Source organism: Malaya genurostris, chromosome 2 (genome assembly GCF_030247185.1).
Source record: "Malaya genurostris strain Urasoe2022 chromosome 2, Malgen_1.1, whole genome shotgun sequence".
In the NCBI taxonomy this organism is placed as follows: domain Eukaryota; kingdom Metazoa; phylum Arthropoda; class Insecta; order Diptera; family Culicidae; genus Malaya; species Malaya genurostris.
This window is the reverse complement of record NC_080571.1, coordinates 324,775,754-324,802,054: the sequence shown is the minus strand read 5'-3', so window position 1 is coordinate 324,802,054 and position 26,301 is coordinate 324,775,754. Positions and strand designations below refer to the sequence as shown.

Sequence of the window (26,301 nt, the reverse complement as noted above, 5' to 3'; positions counted from 1 at the left end):
GTTTTCGACTATTTCTGGCCGATGCAGGTATGGTCATTTAGGGGTTAGCCAAATTTTGTGCTAGGGCACATAACCGTTTTCATTATTTTTACGTTTCGTCTTTGACTCATCAGTGCAGAGCAGTTCAAATTGAACTGCTTAGTGCTAAACTCGGCAGTTCAATTTGAACCGCTAAGCAGACGTAAAATTTCTGCTATTTACAGAACACTTTTTGTTTTGCAACGAAGTGCAATGTCTTTTCTGACGTGCCGAACGAAAACGTGTTTTCGACTATTTCTGGCCGATGCAGGTATGGTCATTTAGGGGTTAGCCAAATTTTGTGCTAGGGCACATAACCGTTTTCATTATTTTTACGTTTCGTCTTTGACTCATCAGTGCAGAGCAGTTCAAATTGAACTGCTTAGTGCTAAACTCGGCAGTTCAATTTGAACCGCTAAGCAGACGTAAAGTTTCTGCTATTTACAGAACACTTTTTGTTTTGCAACGAAGTGCAATGTCTTTTCTGACGTGCCGAACGAAAACGTGTTTTCGACTATTTCTGGCCGATGCAGGTATGGTCATTTAGGGGTTAGCCAAATTTTGTGCTAGGGCACAGCTTAGCGGTTCAAATTGAACTGCCGAGTTTAGCACTAAGCAGTTCAATTTGAACTGCTCTGCACTGATGAGTCAAAGACGAAACGTAAAAATAATGAAAACGGTTATGTGCCCTAGCACAAAATTTGGCTAACCCCTAAATGACCATACCTGCATCGGCCAGAAATAGTCGAAAACACGTTTTCGTTCGGCACGTCAGAAAAGACATTGCACTTCGTTGCAAAACAAAAAGTGTTCTGTAAATAGCAGAAACTTTACGTCTGCTTAGCGGTTCAAATTGAACTGCCGAGTTTAGCACTAAGCAGTTCAATTTGAACTGCTCTGCACTGATGAGTCAAAGACGAAACGTAAAAATAATAAAAAAAAAATACTGGAATTGGTTTGGACCAGTGTAGAAGTAGCCTGTAGATTGTCCTTGTGTTTAGATATCTTCTAGTCAAGTTTCTGGCAGGGCATGACGCAGTGAACAGCTTTTTGACAATATTAGTACGTGACCAGTTTCCATGTCCAACATAGTGCATATTGATGTTTTGTGTTGAGAAGAGAATTCAATGTATATTATGTTATTAGTTTTGTTGAACTGAATCTCATGCACTTTTTTTCTGATCGAGATACAGTTGCTTCTTAAAACACTTGTATTTCTTGATCCCAAAGACAAATACTGCACCGTTTGACCTTGGTCGCGGAAGCATCAGTACTTTTTGTTCGTCTGGTTGCTTGTTCGAAATCGTCTAATCGTTCACTATATTTTATTGTTCTTTTGTTCGGCCGCCCCGACCTTCAGGAGTTTTCGACTGAGTTGGACGAGGTGCACAGGTGATCTGTGACAAAACATTTGTTTTACTTCTATTGAAAGATTAATCTACTTAGGACTGATGCAATAAAAACGCATTCGTTCTTTTTTCAAGATCAGCCTTGAGTCGAATTGGTCTGTCCATTCTTGCAAAACCATGGTTCGCCATACTGAAGATGTGTGCAAAGTTTCTTCGAAATCGGAATAATTTGGTCCTGATATTTTCACCTTTTCGGTTCTTAATTTAGGAAATTGTTCATGTAGTGTTTCTTCATCATCTAGTGTTCTGTTTTAAAATACCGAAGAACATGCTGTCGAATTGCGTGGTGACACTGGTTTTTGCTGATTGTACCCTAATATCATTTTGTATTGTCCAGATGGGCAAACGAAAGCTGCTTGGGAAATGGTATTTTGAAATTATTGTCACTCCAACCCAGATTGAACATTTCAGTAGCATAATTGCCACCATTTATTGTAGGGTGGGATAAAGGATATCGAAGAGAGGAAATGTTGATGTTCCACCTACTTTACAGAAGTACGATGACTCATCCGACCATAGATATCACGAAAAAATAATCACGATATTAGGAACATGCTATTCGTTTAAATTTAATATCTACTCTCTGTCTCCTGAATTGCAAAATCAGGCGACATCCAATCGCAATCAAGTGTTAATTCATTGATCAAAATCGTATAACATGATTTGCTACAATACAATTAATCTAACTAATTAGTTATTGCCACACGCGTAAATCTCGTGCTAATTAATCCCTTGTTTGAAGCTTTTGATTCTTTATCGGTTAAAACAACTGCATTCTATTGCTGTGCATTCCTAGAATCAGAATACTGATGTGTTTTTTTTAATTTAATTAAATTTCGATTTCGAATTGGCACCTCGAGAATTCAACAACGACAGATTCGATCTTCACCATTCCGATCACCGTCGACTTTTAGCATATATTCATTAGATCAAGCTTTTGCGACATCCATTCGTCTACATTCATTCGTTGGTCTCGATATCTGAGGGCTTACCGAATATGGCACTTCAAAGTGGCAAAAGCCGCCACTCTTTGTTTAGCCATGTGACGGCGACGGCCCATTAAATGACATATTTGGCCCCCTAGTCGTAGACCTTCGTTGTTTGCCAAGAGTCGCACAGGTCGTGATACATTTAACTCGAGAAAGAGCTATAAAGTGAGATATTAATGCTAAGTAATTGAAAAGTTTTAACGAGTCATAAATTGTTCCCTGCCTTGCTTGATTTGATTTTAGGTTGTAAATATTTGCTCCGGTTTTGAAACGTTGACGATAGAAACCGATCAGCACAACAGTAATCTCTAGTCCTGATCAGTCACATAACAAAGAAACCCGTCTAGTGTTTGGTTGTTAAATTATCAGTAAATTGGATCGTTTTCTGGTATCGATTCAACGTCTACCGAGTGAAGCCACAGAAATAGAACCGGTCTGAATCGGAAACTCGGTTTGTGGGCCATTGAGGACTGCGACCACCACCAAATCAAGACGCGATGGAGACACCACGAAAAAAAACTGACCACAAAGTGAAGCCGACGACGATACGACACACTGATCTACACCGTAAGGGCTAAGACGTGACCAATATTTTTGTTTTTCGTTCATTTATAATGGTGTGTGCTGTATGTTGATGGGAAGTGAAAAATATACCGGAACCGGGCAAACACGGCCAACGATGGATTGACTTTCGGAGCGGCTGTATTTTTTCTTTCTTTCAACCGCAAATCCGGTTTACTATGAAGTGTTGGGATCTTGCTGCGGGGTCAGTTTATTGCAGCTTATGTTGGGAACTATTGCGTGGAGAACTATGGTTATGTCTAGAAATGCTTTAAATAGCAATCAGTTAAAGAGGCGGTTCTAACTATTTTTGAACCGGTTTCCAGCGTGAATTCAAAAAGACTGCGATAAACAATAAGCGACGAACTCGAGTGGACGAAAGTGCGAAACACAAGTGATGTTTTTAGTATCTTCATTCTGGTTTTCATCCAACATCCGTTATGTTTTACTGTCTGTCTCAAAATAACGGCCTAGACATTTTGTTATACTATATAATGTCAAAACGATTGTAAATTATTGAAAGCTAATAATTTACAAATCCACTTTCATTCATCTAGTTTTCAGCATATCGTGTTATACCTTTTGAAGGCTATTGGTGCTCCCTGTGGAGGTTTGTTTTCATCAACTGCCTGCCGGTACCCAATCCAAAACGAAACCACTGCGCCAGCGCAATAATCTATCGTATTAGGTAAAACCGACGAGAGAGGACAAAAAAGGCACACCGTCAATTCATTTTTCACGTCCAATCGAAGACTTTCTATTTACATAACTGCCCCTAGGCCCTGCTGCTGCTGCAGTTCAGTTTGTACGTGTGGCTAAATGAGAGAAACGTCACGAATGTAAACAATGTGCACGCAAGCTTTCGATTGACTACCTTACTGTATACTCCCTCGGCAGCGGTACCGAAGTGCTGCCATTAGTGGTGAGTTGTAAAGTTTTTTTTTATTCAGAAAAATCGAAACAATTTGTCTCAATTGGTAGTAGCGTCCGTTCATTTGCCGAAGCCTTGACGTACGTCGATGATTGTAGACGTTGGCAGTTCAGGGGATACAATTATTCGGTCCGCTGGCTCTCGTGGGAAAGTAGAATAACTTATACCTCGTCAGTTCGCTGTCAATAACAAATAACTAGTTTATTGAAGTAACGTTTTATCACGTAATCACATTCAAGCGATCCATAAATGGGACAAACACATTAGAGTTATCATTGCAAGCATTTATAATGTCATCGCCATAAATCTTCTAGTTTAAAAAATTGTCAACGGAACCGGGTCCTGGACATTCGAATTGGCTATTACTATTGCTGCATCTGAATTAGGTAAAGTGAAACGAGTCGGTCCTAATATGGTTCGCAAATGATCTGCTGGACTTGTAACAGAGAATACGACGCCCTCTGTGTGGAGAGTCTGTAGCCTCTGTGGGCCCGGTCGATTGGTTGTTGGTCATACTATGTGATACGGCTGGAATATGGAATGAAAATCCGGTTTTGTAGCTCTCGAAACTAGGCCTGTCTAATGGAAAGTGGTTGTTCTGAATAGTTCAGGGCGAATATATTTTTCTATGAATACGAGAAATTGAATGCCGTTAACTCAGGTACAAAAAATAAGGTTTGCAGATTTTCGTTTGAATATATCTTGATTTAATCTGCAACTTGATCAGTTATGCTGAAACTGGATTGGGACTGAACATAGCTATGTCTAGACATACTGTGAGAGAGAATGTAAATTTCTTTTCACATCTGATGTAAAAAAAGCACAGAAAAATTTTGGACATCCATTTTAATCAGAATTGCCGATCATTATCAAGGTCTATTATTGATAGCAAGTTATCTTTCACTGCCACAATAAAAACTCTCTCATATGATAATTTCTCAACTTTTTTTCTTCCTACAATCTTGCTTGTGAATCAGATTTCTAAAACGGCAACTTATTTGTCTAATGTTAAGTGGCGGTAAACTTACACGGAAAGACCAAAATCAGCATTTTGGCGAAAAAATTAGTTGATTTTCTGATTTTAGTTAATTATTTTTTGAGACAACTAAATAAATCTTACTTTTGCTAATTTAGATTTTTTAATTCTCATATCCTTAATAATAATAAAATATTTGTTAAAATGGCTATTTTTTTAGTTGAATTAGAGAAATAAAACGTTATTTACTAACTAACATAAATGGTTGAATTGGCTTCTGCAATTTGCAGCTATATGGCGCACTGTCACCGAATAAACGTTAACACCTTAATTACTACTAGCCACTAGATGGCACACTACTACCGAAAAGAATTTTTCAGTCGCGGTTGTCTTTTCTATATTGGCACGTATAAATACGATGTTGTATTGGAGAAAAAGACATGAACAAAACGTAAAATTCTTTTTGAAAACGTTTCTTCTAAATCGCTATTTTCTTCATTCGACTTCGCGAAATCGACTATCTCACTGAAAACTTTGAGCACTCGGAAACAAAAACCGAATGCAAATAGTACAAACAGACGGCGCAGCCCGGAAGGTTGGAAGATACAAAAAACATTATTGGACATATACAATTAGAGTGCAACATTCGAAATTCACTTCACTGTTCCACGTAAAACATTATTACGCATAATCGCTTTCAAATACGCACAAATTCTGAATAAATTCACTTTCCACTAAGAATTTACTTCATTTTTACATATCGGTTTAGAAATTTATGTATGTCATTTAGGGGTTAGCCAAATTTTGTGCTAGGGCACATAACCGTTTTCATTATTTTTACGTTTCGTCTTTGACTCATCAGTGCAGAGCAGTTCAAATTGAACTGCTTAGTGCTAAACTCGGCAGTTCAATTTGAACCGCTAAGCAGACGTAAAGTTTCTGCTACTTACAGAACACTTTTTGTTTTGCAACGAAGTGCAATGTCTTTTCTGACGTGCCGAACGAAAACGTGTTTTCGACTATTTCTGGCCGATGCAGGTATGGTCATTTAGGGGTTAGCCAAATTTCCTCCATGGGATTTTTCCGTAATGGTCATTTACCCAATCCGCCCAATACAAAGCAGAACAAAAGTTGCGTGAGAAAATTTTCCAAGCCACTTCTGCACAATGATGTTAATGGTGTTAATTTGGTCGCGATAAAGACCAACTTCTTTAGTTATTGTTACGTCTTAGAGTCACAAAGTTCTTGTAAGTCGACAATCCAGATCGTTTTTCTGCTAGACACCTCTATCTTACTTCCGACATTTCGGACGAAGAGGCTGAGGCACCAATAATTAATTTTCTTGCTTTGAAACCATTTTCACAACCGAAGAGCATATATCTAAATCAAACACATCTTCTAAATGAGAAGTGTGTAGTTTTTTCTGCACAATAAAAGAAAATGCTTCAAATTCAAATTGGCCAATTTTTTGAAAATTCATGTATCGATTTGTGTCAAATGCTCCAATGCCACTGCTCTCGAAGCTAGAAACATGCACATCCGTCGATATAATGCGATTGAAACTTGGTCACATTAGTAATGGTTGCTTGGGAACTGCAATCCTTGAAAAAACAATCCAAACAACCGCTTAAAGATTCAAATCTCTGTTTAAGTAATTTTGCAAGCTGTTGCATTTGTACTTGTTGAGCTACACATAAATAACCCATTCCAAGTAGGACTATTCGGATTCACGTGCATGAACCTCATCCTAAGGAATAACATTTTCAGTCCAACTTTTATCTTCTATTACAATTCGCACTTAAAGTTTTCCGAACAACTTGAACTAAGTCTATAAACTTTATCTGCTGTCTATAGTTTCGCATTGGGAAGTTGAAAAAGTGAAAACCAAACTTTGAAACTGCAAAATGGTTACTCATGCTTTAAGAGTGCTACCGAGTTAGGATATCACTTTGGGAATCATTACACATTTGCCAGCTCAAGAAGCGTAAAACTGTACAACCTTGCCGAAAGCTAACTTACCGTACAGTCGCAGAATTTTTAAATGGGAGAAACAAACATCTCAATGAACTCAGCGTTCAGCACCCGCGCAATGAATTACCGCCGTGGGAGTTACAAATTTGCCCTACACTGGGTGGCGATTGAGTCGCACAAAAAGTGTGGAATTAATTCACCAATGCAAAGCCGATACGGATCGCATTCTGTACCAACTGGAATACGATTCCGCTACAATTGCGACACTCATTTTGTCGTTAACAGGGTGATTCAAACAATCATGTGGGAAATGGAAGTATTGCGATTGTTTTTGAGAAATTTGAAATGTTGGTTCTTAATTAGGTCATAAAACTATGAAATCTTAACTGGTCATGCAATAATAAACACTAAACATAAGAGCGTACGATATCTTTTAACAAAAACTCTCTTCAGCTTCACTGACCACCCTGTAAAGTATTTAGATTCAGTGGAAAAAATTGTGCTCACGCTGCCAGCCCGGTAGATTTTGTCCCTCGATATAGACTGCTGGTTGACTTTGAAGCAGTTTCTTTGTGCTTGCTTTAACCAGGTCGGAATCGGACCGGCAGAAGATCACTTCGCATATTGTTTTCAATTTTAAAACTTCCGATTGGACGAGGCTGATATTGACCATTCATCATGTGAACAAACTGACCGCCACCCACATCTGTTTGGTTCATAAAAGGAAAGAGCAAGCTGAAATAAAATCTGTGTCTGTCGTAATAGTCTGCAACTGCTTATAGGTAAACACTTCATGGGTGGAGTAGATAATTAGATATTGGTTCTCTGAGCAGTTTCATATTTGTCAGAGATATGAAATCGGAATATTTATGACTGGAAATTTTGTCTTCTTAGTCGAGTGTTGGTACCGTGGCAAAAATTCATTTTTTTCGCGAACATTTTCCCAAAACATCGTCCTACGTAAATTATCGATCGATTTATCAATGTTGTGGCCCACCCACCAATTCCAATTAATTTGATTGATTTTGTATTAGTAAAAACAAGTCGTTTTCCAAAGAATACATTTTTCTACTTTTAGCAGAGTAGAGGGAGTTATAATTGTGATTTATTATATGAAAAGTTAGTAAATTTTCCTACCATGATTCAATCTCTGTCAATAGATTATTTACTGATTACTAATTACTAGTCTCTATCGAAAGAAAATACTCCTCCGTATAAGAAAAGAAGATATCGGAAATTCTCGCCGTAGACTACTCTGTGACATAATTGGATGGAATTGAATCGTAACCGGTCGTAGTGAAAGCGCACACACAAGGATCAGGTGCCAGAAAAAAAAGTAAAAGTGTAAAAGTAGATTGAAGCGGTTGACCAACTTCCAGCTCTTCCAGTTTGCAAGCGCCTAGAAGATTGTCGAAGAAAAGTGCAAGTGCGAAGGCGACAAATAATGATGCAAGCGATGTTGGAAAACCAGTTCGTGATCAAAATTGATAACGCAGCGCGAGTGACAGAATAAGACTACGTTGATGTGAACGGGCTTTCGAGCCAATTAATGTGTATGGGTTGTGTTAACGTGGAACAAAACTCATGAAAATGTTCGCTCCAAGGAATTCGTCACCCCTGCATATATATAACAGTGATGAGGTGGCTGCTTATCAGGTTTGTTTGTTTTACGAGCTTTTATTTAGTGTGAAAATTGGCGTGTGGTAATTTCGGTAATATGTTGATTAAACATTACTGCCCATACTCGAATGGAATCTCGCTGTTTTTGAATGAGTTTACATACAATTGTTTTAGAAACTATATTTAGAATTGCTTGTTTGTTCAGTTTAAAATAATGAAATATTAGGAACATTTCCTGTAACAGCAACAGTTGGAAGATTCAATGAGCGTTAACAAATGCGCACTTCTCTACTCCAGGCGCATGTGAAAACACCACGCTGCGAGTCATACTTTCGGCCATAGGTTTGAACATAATAACTGGCTCTCACATTGTTCCACTGATTTAGTTTCTACGATGTTTTATTGTTGTATGATATTTTTTCCCGATTCTTCAGCGGTCTAGAATTTTGGAAAAAAATTGATTGGTTTCAAAAGTTGTAAAATAATAATGAAAAAAAAAACAATTTTTCGTATTTCTTATACAATAAGTTTGAGTTTATTTTGTTGTATTGTGATCTGTGAAATTTTCATGCAAATATGTTTATTTGTTAAAGAATGAAATAATTTCGCTGAAAAGGTGACAATAAGTCCATTTTACAATAAGTTTTAGAAACAACAATATTTCTTTTAGAATGTCATGATCAAATAGATTATCAACATTTTTGCAATGACTGAGTGGAAACATTCCATGTCTAACCGTGTTTTAGAACTGTGTCTATCACAAGGTTGAGAGTGGCGAAATGGTAGCGCGTATGCACGGAATACATAAGTACGCAGGTTCGAGTTCTGTCTCTGAGCGTATCTTTTTCCAAAAAACCATCTTCTCTGTTAAGTTTTTCATTCATTTATTGCAAAAACTGAACTTAGTTATGGCGGCTTTACGTCTAAACAACAACAAAAAATTAATAAATCGTTGAAAACAATTGCGGTTTGATTTTCCGTAACAATCTACTTCTGGTAGGAAAGGGCAGACTATCAATACAACATTCATAGGGTCTGTCGCTGACGATATCCAGCCAACTACTGGCACCAGTAGAGAAGGTGACAAACGATTATAAATGCACTCTCCTACTCAGTGCTTGAGCGGAAAATAGGTATAGAGTGAAAAGACTAGTGTTTGATGAACAGAGAAGATGTTTAGATGTATGGTACGGTCGAAACGGCCAGGATGTAGACCATGTTCGATGTACGTTCTACCATGTCTAAACGTGTTTTAGAGCTGTGTCTATCACAAGTTCAGAGTGGCTAAATGGTAGCGCGTATGCACGGGTTGATACACTGATGAAGGTTATAAATAGCACTCCGGAACACTAGTATCTATGTCAGTTACGATTTCGTGACACTAGTGGTGAAATAGCAGAGATTTTTTCAGATTATGTGGTTTAATATGTGATTTAATACTACTTAGTTCGTTCCACTAACCGATCAAAAACATTCCGGCACGTCGGATAGTAAGCCACATTCGTTTGTATTATAGGCCTGAGGCTGCCGTTTTTTGAAGGAAATTGCTAAAGTCGCTAACATAGCCTTGAGGTTTTCTAAATTCTTGAACTTGAACTGAAATCCAGTATACGTGTTTCACTTTACAAGAATCTCAAGTAACTGCAAAATTGATGTTATGAAATCATCATGTCGTTCATAAGTATATAAATCAAACGTATATTCAAAATAATTTAATTTAATATATGATATAAATTAGACTCGTGTTCAACAATCGAATACAATTTCGAATCAGGAACTTTCGGAACATTTTGTTTTATTTATTTATCGGAGTATCAAGAGTTCCGAGAGTTAACAATTCTGTCTTTCCTAACTATCGAGGAATACGGAAAACAATTCTGCAATCAACTTCTAATTGACAATTGCCCAATATTTTTCACAAAATGGATAAATTAAAGCAAACAATCCACTCCGTTGTCCCGATACCGCATTATTGACAGCTTGCTAAATTTTATAGGACCATTGTGAGCTTTAGTGTATTAACGAATACCCTTTTCTATGCACCCCTGCTTGTACATTTCGGAATACATAGTCTTGTTTGTCACGAAAATTTGGGACTGCAAATACCTTGATAGATCGTAAACTTTTTTTTTGCGAATTCATCGGCAAAAACGAATGGGTAGGGACATCAGCTCGACCAATGGCTTTTTTAGAACTTTTGGCCGAGAAGTTACCAATAATTCATCTTCATTATAATATTTACGTACTCGTCTTCCTAGATGCTGTTGCTTACTGGCAAGAGAAAAGGAAAATTCTTCTCGAGGACGATCTGCCCTTGGTTTGCAATAAGCGTTTTCAGCACCTTTAAATGCAGCTTTCGATTTTTAGTTCCTGTACGACGCTTTTTGTGATTCTACCGTCATCGGAAATGTTCGAGAACACTGAACACGAACGATTTAACCAATTTCAACGAATTCGCGATTTTCGAACCGAACCGTGTCGGATTCTCTAAGTGAGTCTTAAAAAAATAGTTTTCGGTTTTCGGTTCCCGTTTCAAGCAGTTAACAAATTAAATCGTTACGAAATTTTCAGCATTGAAGGAGAAAATATTCCGTAACAAACTGCTGTCAATATTTTCCCGATCCGAATAAAAGCTGACAAATCAGCTAAAATTCTGCTATGCATGGATCGATCAACCGTTCATGTGTTAAACGGAATCTCAGCTGATCAGATAGCAGATGCCAGGAAATACTTTCACCCGGGTTTCCATTTTACTCGCACTCGATCTATAAGTGCCCTTTCACCCGACCAACGAAGTTTGTGCTGTGTGCTAGTTCCTACCTCAACACGAAATTCATTTGAGTCTGTCTAAGTGCACAGTTCGGAACATACTAAGTAATCACGAACAGTGAAATTATTGATCAAAAGATACATGCTTAAAGGTTTTTCTCAAAAAGGAATTTTATTACAGTCCAAATTAAAACAGTGCGTTTCAAAATCATTCAAAAGACAGAGGTTAAATTAACATATTTTCACTGTTAGCAGATTTATTTATCGACAGGTGCAATGATCTGATTTCGATACTTGGACTGTGTACTTTCATTAGGAATTCAAAGATCATTGCGTACATAAAAAAGCTACTGCTGTCAGTATGAATGTAGGAATAAAAAAATTCTTGTCCAACTGAAATGGTCTATAAAATGGTTAAGCATGAAAAATGTTTGTGCCTAACGCGTATTATATTCTTTTCTGTAAATGTTGCGGTAAACAAATTTATCTATCAAAATGACATGCGACACACTTGCTGCTTCTTAAAGTTCCATTGCCGGTCGTACAGGAATGTGAGACATTTAACTTTTCCTTTCCCCACTGTCAGCACCAAGAGGTATGCAAATTTTTATAAAATCCGTAATAAGACAAATATTTCCCACAGTTGGCTTGTTCGTTCCTTTCCCCGCTTCAACATCATGTTGGTCACGTATAATCTGAGCACACTCTTGGAATCGTCGCTTCTCTGCAATCCACTCTGGAGTGAAGAATTTCTTCCAGTGCTTTCTTCAGTGCGATGTGATGCTGTGTTAGAGCTCAACAGTGTCTGAAGGTCGAAGCTGGCAAGAACATTTTTTATGCGAAGCTAATTTTTCAAGCTCAGTGAGCATCGTTGACTAGACTTTCTGTCGGCGTGTTCCTGTATCGGTGAATGTGCACGTTCATCAGTTCCTTCCTGTATATGGTTTCAGCGAAACGAGGTGGCGGGAGGTGTTCTGTGCAACTACACTCATAGTGTGTACCGTAAACTTATGCAAATCGCAAGCTGTGTAATGCTCAGAAAATGCAAAAAAACTCAATACGCTTCAACGGTTATATTTTTTTCGTCTTTTATGTATGAGTATTGCTTTGTAACGTAGTAATCGAGTTGTGAATTGCGAAGAAAACAGATAACCCACCCACAACTCATAAAATTAATATTAATTTTTCCGGCATGCATTCACTGTGATGGTCGCCACCGATTGTCGGGAACAACAAACTTCTCCAAGTCGGCATTGAAGGGGCGCGAAGCTTAGCATGGAATTAGCCGAAGCGCAGGTACACACTTTCCGCCTACTAACACTCCACCCAACTGATTACGGTGCGCACTGACATTTTCGGTTGCCGCAATGGCGGCGGAACGATCGGGAGTTCCTTCACCTGAGTCATTTCGACAATTGATGGTAGTTGTGGCTGAGTTTCACAAGCAGCACATTTTAACTGTAATTCTTGGGTTTCTGTTCACACAGTTCTTTACTGTAACAAGAGCACGGCATGTAGTTTTTTTTCGGTTTACGTTCTCACTGCAGTTGATTCATTGTGTAAGCTTCTAGAAGCTGTTTCTGTATTTTCGCTTGGTAGCAGTAACTAGTTAAGAAACTAAAACCTTAAGTTTTAACTTGTTTTTTGAATGTATTTAAAACTTTATCAATGATATTCAAGCAAACAAATTTGGAGCATTTTTTATTTACTATCAATGGTTCTAATCAGTATATTCGGAAAGGAGAAGTATCATCCTTCATTAAATATTGTCTTTAAGTGATCAATTAGAGATTTTGTTTTAATTTTGCCCAAAATATAACTGGATATCAAATAAAAATTCAATCGAATGGTAGATGGATAAACACCATAGCGGTAGATGGATAAACGCCATATCTGAAGCGATTTGACTCGCATTTCTGAGACGTTTTCCGAGCCGTTTCTGCTCTACAAATTGAGCCACTCAAGAGAAATCATATTTTAATCTGATAGAATAAAATACTGTTTTTGGCATTAAAATGCTGTACTCTATCGGTTCGGTTGTTAATAAAAAAAAACCTGTTTTTATCCACCTAGTGGTGTAATGATGCCTTTCTCACATAACTCATGTTTATTATCAGGTGTACAACTTTGCTTCCGCCGTTTTCCGATAGGTGGCTGTACCGGCTGAGGCTGATTAAAATACATAGATGATAATGCCTTTAAAGTGAGTGTGTACAGTGCCTAACGAATTGTCATCGCCGTTTCAGTGACAGTTGTTCTTGTTTTCGTATTATTCACGCTCGAAAATGTCTGTTTATGTGCCCAATTCTCGCCATTTGCGGGAAGTTTTACTTTTCTGTTACAATTCCAAAAAATGCAACTGAAGCGCATCGAATGCTTTCAGAAACTTACGGTGATGCTGCTCCGAGTAAAAGAACGTGTCGGGAGTGGTTTCAACGTTGGTGATTTCGATGTCGAAGACAAACATGATGGTGGAAGAGAAAAAGCTCTTAAAACCGGGTGAAACCATCACAGGAGATCGCTACCGAACGCAACTGATGCGCCTTAGTCGCGCACTAAAAGAAAAGCGGCCACAGTATCAAGAGCGACATGGCCAAGTCATCCTCCAACACGAAAATGCTCGGCCTCACGTCGCAAAAGTGGTCAAAAAGTACATGGAAACGCTTTAATGGGAAGTCTTGCCCCACCCGTTGTATTCCCCAGATGTCGCCCCTTCTGACTTCCACCTATTCCATTCAATGGCACACAGCCTGTCAGATCAACATTTTCAATCCTTCGAAGAGTTGAAAAAATGGATTGCTTCATGGATAGCGTCAAAAAAGGACTCCTTTTTTCGAGCCGGGATCCGAAAATTTCCGGAAAGATGGGAGAAAGTTGTCGCTAGTGACGGACAATACTTTGAATAATACATCTGTAAGCACTTTTTCGCAATAAAGCTTTAAATTTTGGAAAAAACGGCGGAAGCAAAGTTGTACATCCAATAAATAGGAACAAAAAAGTTTGTTTGAGCATATATTTTTAATTCCAACTCAAGTAAATAGAAATTCTTTGATTTTGCTTTTCTCATATAGAAAGGTTATGCAATCACTGTGAAAACCGACTTTTGAACCGAGGCCCGGAGGGCCGAGTGTCATATACCATTCGACTCAATTCGTCGAGTACGCAAAATGTCTGTCTGTGTGTGTGTGTGTGTGTGTGTGTGTGTGTGTGTGTGTGTGTGTGTGTGTGTGTGTGTGTGTGTGTGTGTGTGTGTGTGTGTGTGTGTGTGTATGTGCGTATGTGTGTATGTAACGTTTTTTTGCACTAACTTTTCTCGGAGATGGCTGAACCGATTTTCACAAACTTAGATTCAAATGAAAGGTCTTGAGGTCGCATAAAACATTCCTGAATATTATTTGGATCTGACTTCCGGTTCGGGAGTTATGGGGTAAAATGTGCAAAAAAAAATATGTTCTAACTTTTCTCATAGATGACGCGACCGATTTTCACAAACTTAGATTCAAATGAAAGGTCCTGTGGTCCCATATGTAATTCCTGAATTTCATGCGGATCCGATTTCCGGATCCGGAAATATAGGGTAAAGTGGGTTAAACATTGTATACCATCACTGAAAATGAGGAAAAACCTTAAAAAATTTTCTAAATCGACCTCAAATGTTTTCCAATTGAAAGTTTTTATCAGTAGACGGTAAAAAAAACCGATTTCGGTTATTCTTTTAAGAATCAAAGAAAATTATTTTGAAGAATACCACAGTATTATACATGATAGTATGATTGATATGAGAAAGGCATCATTACACCACTAGGTGGATTAAAACAGGTTTTTCCTTTTTGGTTCTAAATGATGGTTTAAGATAAGTATTGACGGCTTTCTTAGTTTAATGTTTTTATGTACTGACTGTTTAAATTTTAAACACATCTCACCCTGTTGTTTCGGAGCCGTAAGTGACTATTTCAGGTACTTTCGGAATCGGGAGCTGAGAACCGGCATATCTGGAATCAGTTCATTTTGTCAGCAACTAGCGTAACCTATAAATTAAAACAGTTTTGAATTTAGAATACGTTTTTTGCATTATCGCTTTATATGACAGGTGGCAATTTCATACACTGTACCCTGTATTTTCGGAATCGGAAGTCGGATCTGGATAAAATTCTACATTAATTTATGGAAACATAATACTTTCCATTTGAATCTGAGTTTGCGAAGATCGGTTTTGCGTTTCTGAGAAATTTGATTGATTTCTGGTTTGGAGGACACGAGCACTTTTTCGGCACTTCCGGAACTAGGAACGATGATACTCAAACTGAACATATATGGTATATACCATACCGGCCTAATTGAAGATTTATACGGCTATTAGAATGTATTTGGCTTGATTTTTCCGTGTCATCTATAAAAACACGCTCCTGAAAATGAAATTTTTATACATATCAGCCTGTAATTTCGGAACCGGAAGTCGGGTCCGATTAAAATTTGGTAGCGTTATATGGGATTGTAAGACCTTTCAGTTGAACCTAAGCTTGTGAAAATTGGATGAGCTGTCTCTGAGAATCTCGAGTGTATTTTTTAGTTATTTTAAAAATTTTGCACCGTAACTCCAGGGGCAGAAGTCGAATCTAGATGAAATTTAAAAGTACGCTATGGGACTACAAGACCTTTAATTTGAATCTAAGTTGAAGAAAATCGGTTGAGCGATCTCTGAGAAAATCGAGTGCACTTTTTCTTAACTTTTTTGCACATTTTAACCCCGTTACTTTCGAACCGGAAGCTCGATCCGGGTAAAACTCAATAGGAACATATGGGACTAAGAGACCTTTCATTTGAATCTTAGTTTGTGGAAATCAGTCTATCCATCTCCTAGAAAATCGACTGAGCATTGTTGTTACAAACACACATAAATACACACACACACACACACACACACACACACACACACACACACACACACACACACACACACACACACACACACACACACACACACACACACACACACACACACACACACACACACACACACACACACACATACACACACACACACACATACACGTCGAACTGAGTCGAATGATATTAGACATTCACAGTGATTCTAAAAATCTAAACGTTAGATAAAATCAAAGCCCTGGTAATCCATTCCAGTTGTGGAATTTGACCTTCTGTTTAAGCAGACTACGCAGCCGATTCAGAGTGTACAGAACCATTGTATGGCTGGTTCTACGATCCTACTGATACTAAGAACCCCCAGGTCGGGGCTCGAACATAAGACAACTGGCTTGCCTTGGGAGATATTCATAATAAATTGGTCAAAAATTTCCCGGTTTGACAAATGAAACGTCATTCGTTTTTTCTAAATTTCGATATTCATCTTGTATAACAATACAATTGTTCCAACGGAGGTCAAATTTTTCCACAATAACTTTTATAACATGTTTTTTCCTAAGCCTACAAAAACACTTCAGTCAGCAATGACCTAATAATTCTTCTTTTAAACCTGAGAACAGAAAATAATTGCTGAGGGCTAAATCTTGCAAATATGGTGTATACGGTAGCTTAGAGTAGAGGCCAGTAGAGCATTGCTGAAAGCACACTAACTAATACCGCAATGAATCGAAATTTTGTATGAAGGATGTCTCTATTGAACGTTAAAGGAATTTTTAATTAGTAGCGTCATCTGTCTGTCAAACTGGGGACTTATTGACCGTCGTGTCATCTGTCTTTCAATCTGGGGACTTATTGACCGACGTGTTAAACCTTAAAATATATAAGTTTTGGAAATACACTGAGGGATTGGGTGCACAAACCATCACTTTTAAAGTAGCTCGTAGTAAACAACACCATTACAATTCCTCATAAATCGCTAGACAGACATAAGGTACAACTCTACTACCTTGATAAAGAGGTTATATCCTCAACTTCACTCAGACTCTGCTGATCTAAGATACTTACTATGTTACATCAACGCTAATAATCTAATAATTAATCTCACTACTCCCCCTGGTATGTATCGGTTATATGTAGCTTTCCTGGTATTCCATCATCTATAGCGGTTCGAAAGCTGCAATTGTACCAGTTTGTTTGATCTCGAATTAAGAACAACATCTTCAATCTTCTCAAGTTGATGCAGAGAAAACATCACATTTAAACACATAACGTGGAAGGCAAAGACTGCAGAATAAAAAAAATCTGCTTCAGAGGGATGTCAAGGTTGTGACACATGGCTGATTCGGTTAATTTTGCTTTCAAAGCTGTATAAAAGTCTCCTTCCACTACAGAGAAGAGCGGTAGACTGGTACATGTTTTTCTTTTATGGAAAACTGAACACTCAGTTCTTTCCGGGCTGAGCTAGACTAATAAAAATTTCCATTGCTAGAAGCAAATAAATTAAAACGATAGTCACATTACGCTAGGTCAAAAAATATAATTTAGCTTGATTTATCACGATTCACGGTACGTTTTAAATGCTACTTGGATTACGGAATCACGACTCTCAACTTTATTTCTGAGCTAGCTAGCTAGAAATATGCTCACGTAACTCATGAATGCCGTCGGCGGCAATGGTGTGGTGTCCCGATAATGAAAAGGAGAGGTTATCTATTCAAAATGACTTCCTGCAGTCTGGCGGACATAAAAGAAAGCCAAATGTCGGACGCAGTACACTGGATACCAATTTGCCAAAAACTTTCTGAATGTTTTATGAATAACACCGGATTCCAAATTATGTAATGCGGAAGAGGGAAATATGTGGTGGAATGTTTGAATACATAGTCCATCTCTCACTCGCTGTTCAGTGTCTAGATTCATTCAATAGAGCTCAGTACATGAAATACTAGTTCGGTTTTATTGAATATCACCATGCAGTTGGTTCAGTTGTGAGGCTATAGGTATTCTGATGATACAATTGTGGTTCATATAAATGAAAAAAATGACCACATTGAGAATATTTCCGGTGTAGTAACAGTACATGTACGTTACTTTGTAATTGTTCGATTGTATCAGAGTTACCGATTCTTTTTAAGGCTCCATCCCAAAATGTTTTTTAAACTACCTGAACCAGAAGACACTCAAGTAGATCTCAACACGAAAAAGGAAGGGATTTTACTTTGCATGTCGAAGCGGTTACCTTCACCATTGAATCGTTTTGTAACCATTAACTCGATGCAGCAGAGGAAGTGTGATGCCGACACGAAGGCAAAACCTATCTTCCAACAAAGTAGCCATCGATGTACTGCTTTTCAGAGGCTTCTCTGGCTGGATAATTAAGCTGTCTGAGTCACTTTGCGTTCGAATCGAGAAAAATAAGGCACATTTTGAAAGTATTGCGCCCACAGGTAATTATCGGACTGGAATAAAATGCATACTCAAGTAAGGAGAAGCTATTTGTTCAAGTAGCGTTAATATTTTGTTTCAATAAAATATTCATTTTTTACTTTTCATTGAACCATTGTTTTTACGTACCGTCCATATTTTTCATTGATGTGTTCTTGAGAAGCATGAATATTTATTTATTACTTAGTTTGCTTGGTAACACAAAGTACATGCATAAATAATATGCTCCGACAATATATCATGTAACCTTATATATTATGTCAAAGTAAAAGTGTATTAATAAATGTTCTATGATATTGCAATTGAACGCAACAAATACTTAATGCATTTTACGAAAGCTACGTTGAAAGAAATCACAACTTAATTTGTCCAACTACCATTTCCCATGGGGATAGTGTACCTTTATCCTTAACTCTGCCGTTGTGTCCGTCTGTCATCGCCCCATTAATAAAATCAGATAAAAACAACAGATTTCGAAACAGATTTGATTGAAAAATTCCCACGACCTAATCTCCGCTGACAGTTGATTGATAGCCACATTCACAAGATCTGATTGATAGTCCTATGGAAAACTGACCCATAAACAACTTTGCTACGCGATTCAACGTTCTGAACGGTTGTCATGTTCAAATCCCGACCATATTTGGCTATCCCACTATTTGCAAACACCGCTGGTCTGTACTTATCAGATCCGAAGCAGGACCCGATCAATCAATTAGCGTAATTATCATAATAACACAAACGCGAACTTGTACGTACACCGAATGCTACCATCAGCAAAGTATCTCTTTGATGTATCCTCAATGTTTGCGCGGGGCAACTCATCAAACAGCATCATCTGTTGTAGCGCGATCTCTTGATGCGCTATTGATCCTCACTTCATTGAATCAATCCGATCGACTCGCTGATACATACTGATGCACACGAGTCGTTATTGGGGGCGGGGTGCAAAGGCGCATCCTTGAGCAGGCATGCGCGAGATTCTCTCAAGAGTGAGGTCACGAGAATAAATGCCCGACACAGCGGTTCAGTTCTGTTGATTTCGTAACATATGAATGGCACCATACGGTTGATCAAGTGACGGCAAAAACGGGTGAGCCGTGGAGAATTTCAAACTGCGCATTTACAAGTTCTGTAGGGTAGGTTGCGGAATTGTGTTTTTTACGCATCCCATTATTCCATGATGGAATTTTCTACTAAAATATTTATTCAAACCTCTTAGTAAAAGGTAATTCTAGAATGAACTCCATTTATTTTAGTATGTGCTTTATAATTTTCATGTAATTGAACTATTTTTATTAAGAAACATTTTTAACCAATCAACTAACATTAACAATTATAAATTACTATAATCCCTGATTTGAGTGGGTGATAACTTGGATTATGATAACCCATTCCGTATACGGAGCAAATCTTGTTCCATCAACCGGCCCCACCTCAATACAGTAGCAAAGTCTTGGCATTACATTCCTTTTGTGGAATTTGACCTTTCTGTTTCAACAGACTTCGCAGCCGATTCTTAGCGTACAGAATCATTGCATGGCTAGTACTATGGATCCTACTGACACTAAGAATCCTTCCAGGTCGGGGCTGGAACATACGACAACTGGCTTGTAAGACCAGTGTCCTATGCATTGAACCGCCAAACCGGCAATGCAGTGTTTGCATAAAATAGATTCAAACATTGCAGAGGACTTTCAATTTCTTAAGGATGGCAATCAATCGACGTTTATTTGTATTTTTTCAGCTTGATATATATTGATAGGGAAAAGGTGGGTGATAGTTCTCGATACTTATTAGTGAGCATCTCATTGTGACCTCCTGTTAATGTTTATCACTGTTTTTTTGCGATAAGCATTTAATAAGTTTTTGAGCTGTTGTTAGCTTTATATTCTTTATTTCTTATAGAATCCCAACCCAACGAACCAACATGAAGTTGTCATTAGTTTTTTAATTGTCACGTGAAATTTCAATTTATAATCATAATCAGAAAACATAATGTGATTTTTCCAACGCGCAGGCCGCGTTCGATAATAGTGCTTGTGTCATTTGGCTACATTTTTGTCTGCTATATGCTGAGAAATTAGCCCCAGTTTTAAATTCTCGACGTTACCATCGAAAAAGGGAACCAAAAAAAAAACGTCCCACCAAAGATTTCCAGTACTGTTTGGCGAATCGAAAAATATCTCCGTTCACACCTTGACAGAATAATAATTTTGTTTCAATAGACTTTGCAGCCGATTTTCAGCATAAAAATTATTGTATCGATAGTAATACTATCATATTGACACTAAAAATCTTGCCGATCCGGAGCTCAAACATACGACAAGTGGTTTAAAGATCAGTGCTCTATGCATTAAACTTCAAACGGATCTCTGTTAAAAGACGATGAAACTCATTCAAATGGATTTTTGTCGAATCACGAGTTCAAATTTTGTCTCGTTGAGCTTAACAAAGATGGATAGTTCGAGTTATTTGAAATTTACTCAAATCATCTACAAATATGTTGGCGATTTGGCAAGTTATCCGAATTTAAGGAAGAAAAGCGAAGGTCACATCACAGGAATAACTATGCTTGAATGATCAACTTCAAACTATAATGTTTTCATTTCCATGTGTTGTAGAATTCTTGGCGACATGGTAGCTGACAACATTTTAAAGAATGTATTTGAAATAAATGTTAGTAGAAATTGGTAGCGATTCGTCGAGTCAACAATATCTCGGTATTACATTCCTTTTGTGCAATTTGACTTTCTGTTACAACAGATTTCGCCGCTGAATATAGCGTTCATAACCGCTGCTAGGTTAGTGCTACTGGCACTAAGGATCCCTTCGAGTCAGTGTCCGAACATACGACAACTGGCAACTCCTAATATGTTCATATTTACTGGGAAACTTTATAAGTATGTGGGCTATTTGCCAAGATATCTGAAGTTAGCAAAGAGAAAAAAACATAGGTTTTCATCACTGTAACCACCATGACTATTCACTTCTACTGAAACGAGTGTCTCCAAAAGATATTCTTTACTTACGTAAAATACTATCTAACAAATTGTATAGTGTATACATCGGCATATTTACTCAAAAAGCAAATGCTTTTTTACGTTTAAGTTTGATAAACGTTAACACATCCAGTAATGCCATGGATGACGAAACGTTTATCAAGCTTAAACGACAGCAGACAAATTCCGGAACACAAGTTATATTTCATCAAATCCAGATTGACCATTTCTACGACCATGCTAAAGAAGAAACTATTGAAAACTATGGGAACCTATGATTATGATGACTTTTCGTCAAAACGAAATAAATAACACAAATAAATCAATTCATCAATAATGGTTTGATTTATTATTACAAATGCTTTGAGATTCCAGTCGGCCTATCTTTTGTAGAGATTTTTTTTATTTAAAAGATATTTTATTCAGGCCTATTTGCGTACAAGCTTTACGTGACCGATTTAGCTGAGTTCTTAGATATTTTTTTTTGTATTGGATCTCGTTGTCACCCTTTTTCTAGGGGGAGAGGAGCTTCCATTTTCCTCCTGCGAGGATTGAGGGGCAGTTTGTTCGCGGTTCGTCTCGTCATTAATTGCCGCATCGGTGGTATTGTTGTTGATTTCGTTGCTAGTTGCTGTAGATGCGTCTTGTTGTACATTGTTTGCAGCTTATGGTTGGTTGGATGGTAAGTTGTTAACTGCAGCTGGTGTACTTTGTTCTATAGAGGATACGTTGGATGGTTTCGTTGAAGGGGATGCTTCACTGTTGTTGGTGACTGTCACAGGTGTACTGGGATTGCTTGGGGTTGGTGTGAAGGAAGCACCGTTGTCCTTTGGTGTAGTTGTCTCCTTGTCCAGTTTATCACATGGCTTACCGCAGTGAACAGCTTTTTGGCTATATTGAAATGTGCCCATCTGATTGTCATAGGTAACAAGTGATTTGCACGGGATTCTTGTATCCTGACCGAATGTCACATAAGAAGGTATGAGCCTCCTCAAGCGCATGCGTAACAAACGTACGCCATTTAGAATACCGGGGAAAAAATTCTTCCACTTTTCTTTTTCGATAAAGAGAATCTCCGTATTGGGATATAGTTTTGCGAATATAAGGATCAATGACGTTTGAGGGAAGATCATGCACACGCACTTCTATAAAACTATCTTCCATATATACTGGAATGTTGTACTTGATATTTTCATGCTCCACATAGTGCGCATTATTATTGTCTTTAGCGAATTGAATTGCATCCAACTCTTTATAGAACTGGATATAAACAACATTATTTTTCTTATTACATTGAAATAAATGCACACGTTTAATGTCAAGATGCATTTGCTCCATAAGCAAACCTTCAAGTTCTCGTATCGAAGGTCGAATATTGCACTGTCTGAAGTCAACAACAATTGTATTCTTTCGTGTCGGCGGTAGCTTTTGTTCGTTTGGTTCACTCATTTCGAGGTCGCTCTATTATTCACTACACAATACTGTACTTGGTTACTTCTGTCCCGAACGTAAGCGGTTTTGTTTTATCTACTTTATTCTAGGAATGAATCCAAAAAGATGCATCTTTTTCTTAGTGCTAACAATTTAGCTATTGATATAGCAGTTAGATGCAAAATAAACGAAACGAAAATAAACCGTACCCAACAATCGATTGTAGCACCCTAGCATACAATCACTAATTAATTCTACGGCAGGTATTTACGTGCTCGTGGCGCGGGAGAGAGAAAATCCCAACCGTGATAAATACACCCGATATGAACATCATCGCAGCTCTGAGAAACTCACACCGGACGTAGAGCAGTGATCACTGGGTGCTTTCAGAATGGGGGATCGCCTTTTTCAAGCTTTTTCGTCAAAGTGTGGGTAGCTTGACTGACAAGCTTGACTGTTTACACACGAATGATATCATCGAATGGTAAACAAAAACGACCAACTTAAGAGGAGTGACATGTTTTATTCTAGAGAAGCTTAAGCAGTTTAATAGTATACTGTTATAACATTATTGCTTTTAACCAGTAATAAAAATGTGAGATTAGTGGAGCCAAATAAATATATAATTCGATAGGTTTTCTATGGCAAAATAAATCATCGTGCTTCAACTTATAGGAAAATCCTGTGCATGTTATGTATAATGTGCACTATAAGGGTTTCAGAGTTTGAATATTCCTGGCTAAATCCGTAAAGCACTTTAGGTTCAATCATGCATTAGCCTTAAAAAGTAGCAGCCTCATAAAAATCTACTTATTCAAATCAAGCGCTTCAGAGGCCGGTTGAATAGTGAAAACCAGCACAAAGATATCGTGTTAGCACCACAGGTTGTATTCACTTTGTCACTCAGTTTCTACTAACCTAGAAAACGATACAAGCAGGAAAGTTTGAAATACTTTTGAATTGTCATTCATTTCGCTTGAAAGCGATTGAATTGATGTTTTTTTTCTTTGACTTGCTGTAATCTAGACTGAGATAGCGATGACGAAGTCGGTTGAGCTTATAGGAGTTTTGATCTAGTATCGTGCATTGTGGTTTCAATTAGTGCTATCGAAATCGTTTCCATGTAACGCGAATTAACAGAAAGCCAATCAAATGCTACAATCAATTCCTGATGCACGATTACTAATACTTTCAGGACTACTGGGTAACGGATAATTTCATATTTGACTCGTCAGTGCATCAGCAGATTATGTTGGAGTGCTAATGCTACCTCACGAGTAAACATTATCCTTAGCGGATAGCTGAAGTAAAATTAATGCTATTTGCAAAACACATATCTGCGTCGAAGTTCAATGTCTTTCCTAACGTGCCGAAAGAACGAAACAAAACACGTAAGGAAAGATGTCGCATGTCAGCGTAAATACGTGTTTTGCAAATAGCATCAACTTTACGTCTGCTTAGCGGATTATCTTGATCCGCGAGGTGACAGTAGCAGTCCAACATAATCTGCTAATGCACCGATGAGTCGAAAACGAAACGTAAATATGTGAAATAAGCCAAGTGCACATAGCACAAACTTATTACCAAAACACCTGAATAAAAACTGTAATCTTTGGTAAACGGTTCTTTGGTGAATGATCTTTTAACGTATACGCAATGCAATAATGTACCACATAGTCTGAAATAGGGTTAACGATGACGATGAATCACTTCATAAAGCCATACCGCCAGCAGCTGAGTGCAAATTTTGTTATTCATTTCATCCGAACCAAAACGAAAACAATTGTTTAAGTCAGCTACAACACAAGTAAGCCTCAGCTTCAAGTACAATCCGTTACACATGTTTAAATTTTGTTCCACGGCTACACCTTCACGCCATTCATTCATCAAACGAGGCAAGGCAAAAAGTTCAACAAACGCAGACCGGTATCTTGGGCCAACATTTGTCTAAGCCTAGATTTAGTTTTTTTTATATAGCTCAAGGCAAACCAAACAGCTTGATTAGTCTCACTAACGGATATACTTATGATGGAACTAAGAGTTTTTTTTTCGAGCAAATTTAATTCGGACTTAAATTAAATCGTTGAATTCCCGCAAAACCAAAGCGAAAAATATGTATCTATTACCGAAATGCCGATGCTTCGAAGCTACCAGCATTCCGCGCATGAATCATTTCGAGCAATGGGCGCTCCACTACCGACTGAAAACCCACGTAACCGTGAAAAGCCATAAATTTGTATGTGAGAAAGTTCAACGTAATTCAAGGCCCCGAAGCGCAGCAGCATGCGATTTCGGCACTGCCAGCGGAGTCAAACGCGCGGATAGCATACGGAAGCTTTCTTCCATTCCACCGCTGGCCGTAGCTGCGATGTCGGTTTCGAGTAACTCGAACACCTAGAAATAACATACGAAATTACCCTCTTAGTCCCAGAGGTGGACTTCTTTCGCGTCCAGATGATTATGTGGAACGGGCAGAGTTCAAAGCATGTTAAAACATAGTTCTTTCTGTGCTAAATTAGTTGGTCGTCTTTGCACCGCTCTGTAATTCGTTAGTATGACGGGAACAAATTAGTGGTGTGAAATTGTGCCAACAGGAACATTCTATTTAGTGGGCTGAAATTGTATCCATTCAATGTGTATTGTTAGATCATGATTGTTTTGTGGAAAGTTGAAGACCCATTCAAAAATTTATTCTGTGATTTTATTCATCACTCGAACAAAATGATATCAGTTAATAGGTACTTGTAAATATGGCAAGTGGTACCCATTTTTTTGCGAGCTATTCAACCATTCAATAGATTTAATATATTCAATGTCGAAACCTTTACTTTGTTCTCATATAAATATAAATCATAGAAAACATGATGTCAAAAAATTCGAGATTCTTATATTTGAACGAGGCAACCAGGCGAAAATTCGATTTGAGTTTCCTCTTTTTTATCTTATCTATTGATTGAATGTATTGAACCAATGATTTCAACGAAATAGAATGAATGTGAAAGCTAGAATGAATGGATGTACGGGAACCGTAGATGCATTGTATGAACATGATTTAGCGCTTAGACTGGGACAGATGATGATTGCTCCAACCCAACCGTTACAGGTGAATGCAATTCGCAATGTAATCTTTTTAACTGTAACTACAGAACATGAGAAGCGAAAGATTGATGTTATACCTTCTTTGTGGGATGTAATGATGCAGCACTGTGTTAGTTACTTCATCTTATTTCATTTGCTGTACCATTACATGAATAATTCCGGGTGAAAATATAGCAGCAAATTATTTCGTTATGAT

General features: G+C 37.9%; 1 protein-coding gene across 10 annotated transcripts in view; it reads left to right on the top strand.

Annotated features, from left to right (window-relative positions):
• Positions 1–26,301, top strand: part of LOC131431397 (uncharacterized) — a 232,589-nt gene that overhangs the window by 155,865 nt on the left and 50,423 nt on the right. For 4 of the 10 annotated variants that reach the window (XM_058597081.1, XM_058597082.1, XM_058597083.1 and 1 more), the window contains one exon: positions 8,055–8,511. The exons of the other annotated variants lie outside the window; for them this stretch is intronic. In XM_058597081.1, the coding sequence (XP_058453064.1) occupies positions 8,440–8,511 (72 nt within the window). In that variant the 5' untranslated portion in view covers positions 8,055–8,439. Of the gene's footprint in view, positions 1–8,054; positions 8,512–26,301 lie in introns of those variants that run through there. 10 annotated transcript variants of the gene reach the window in all.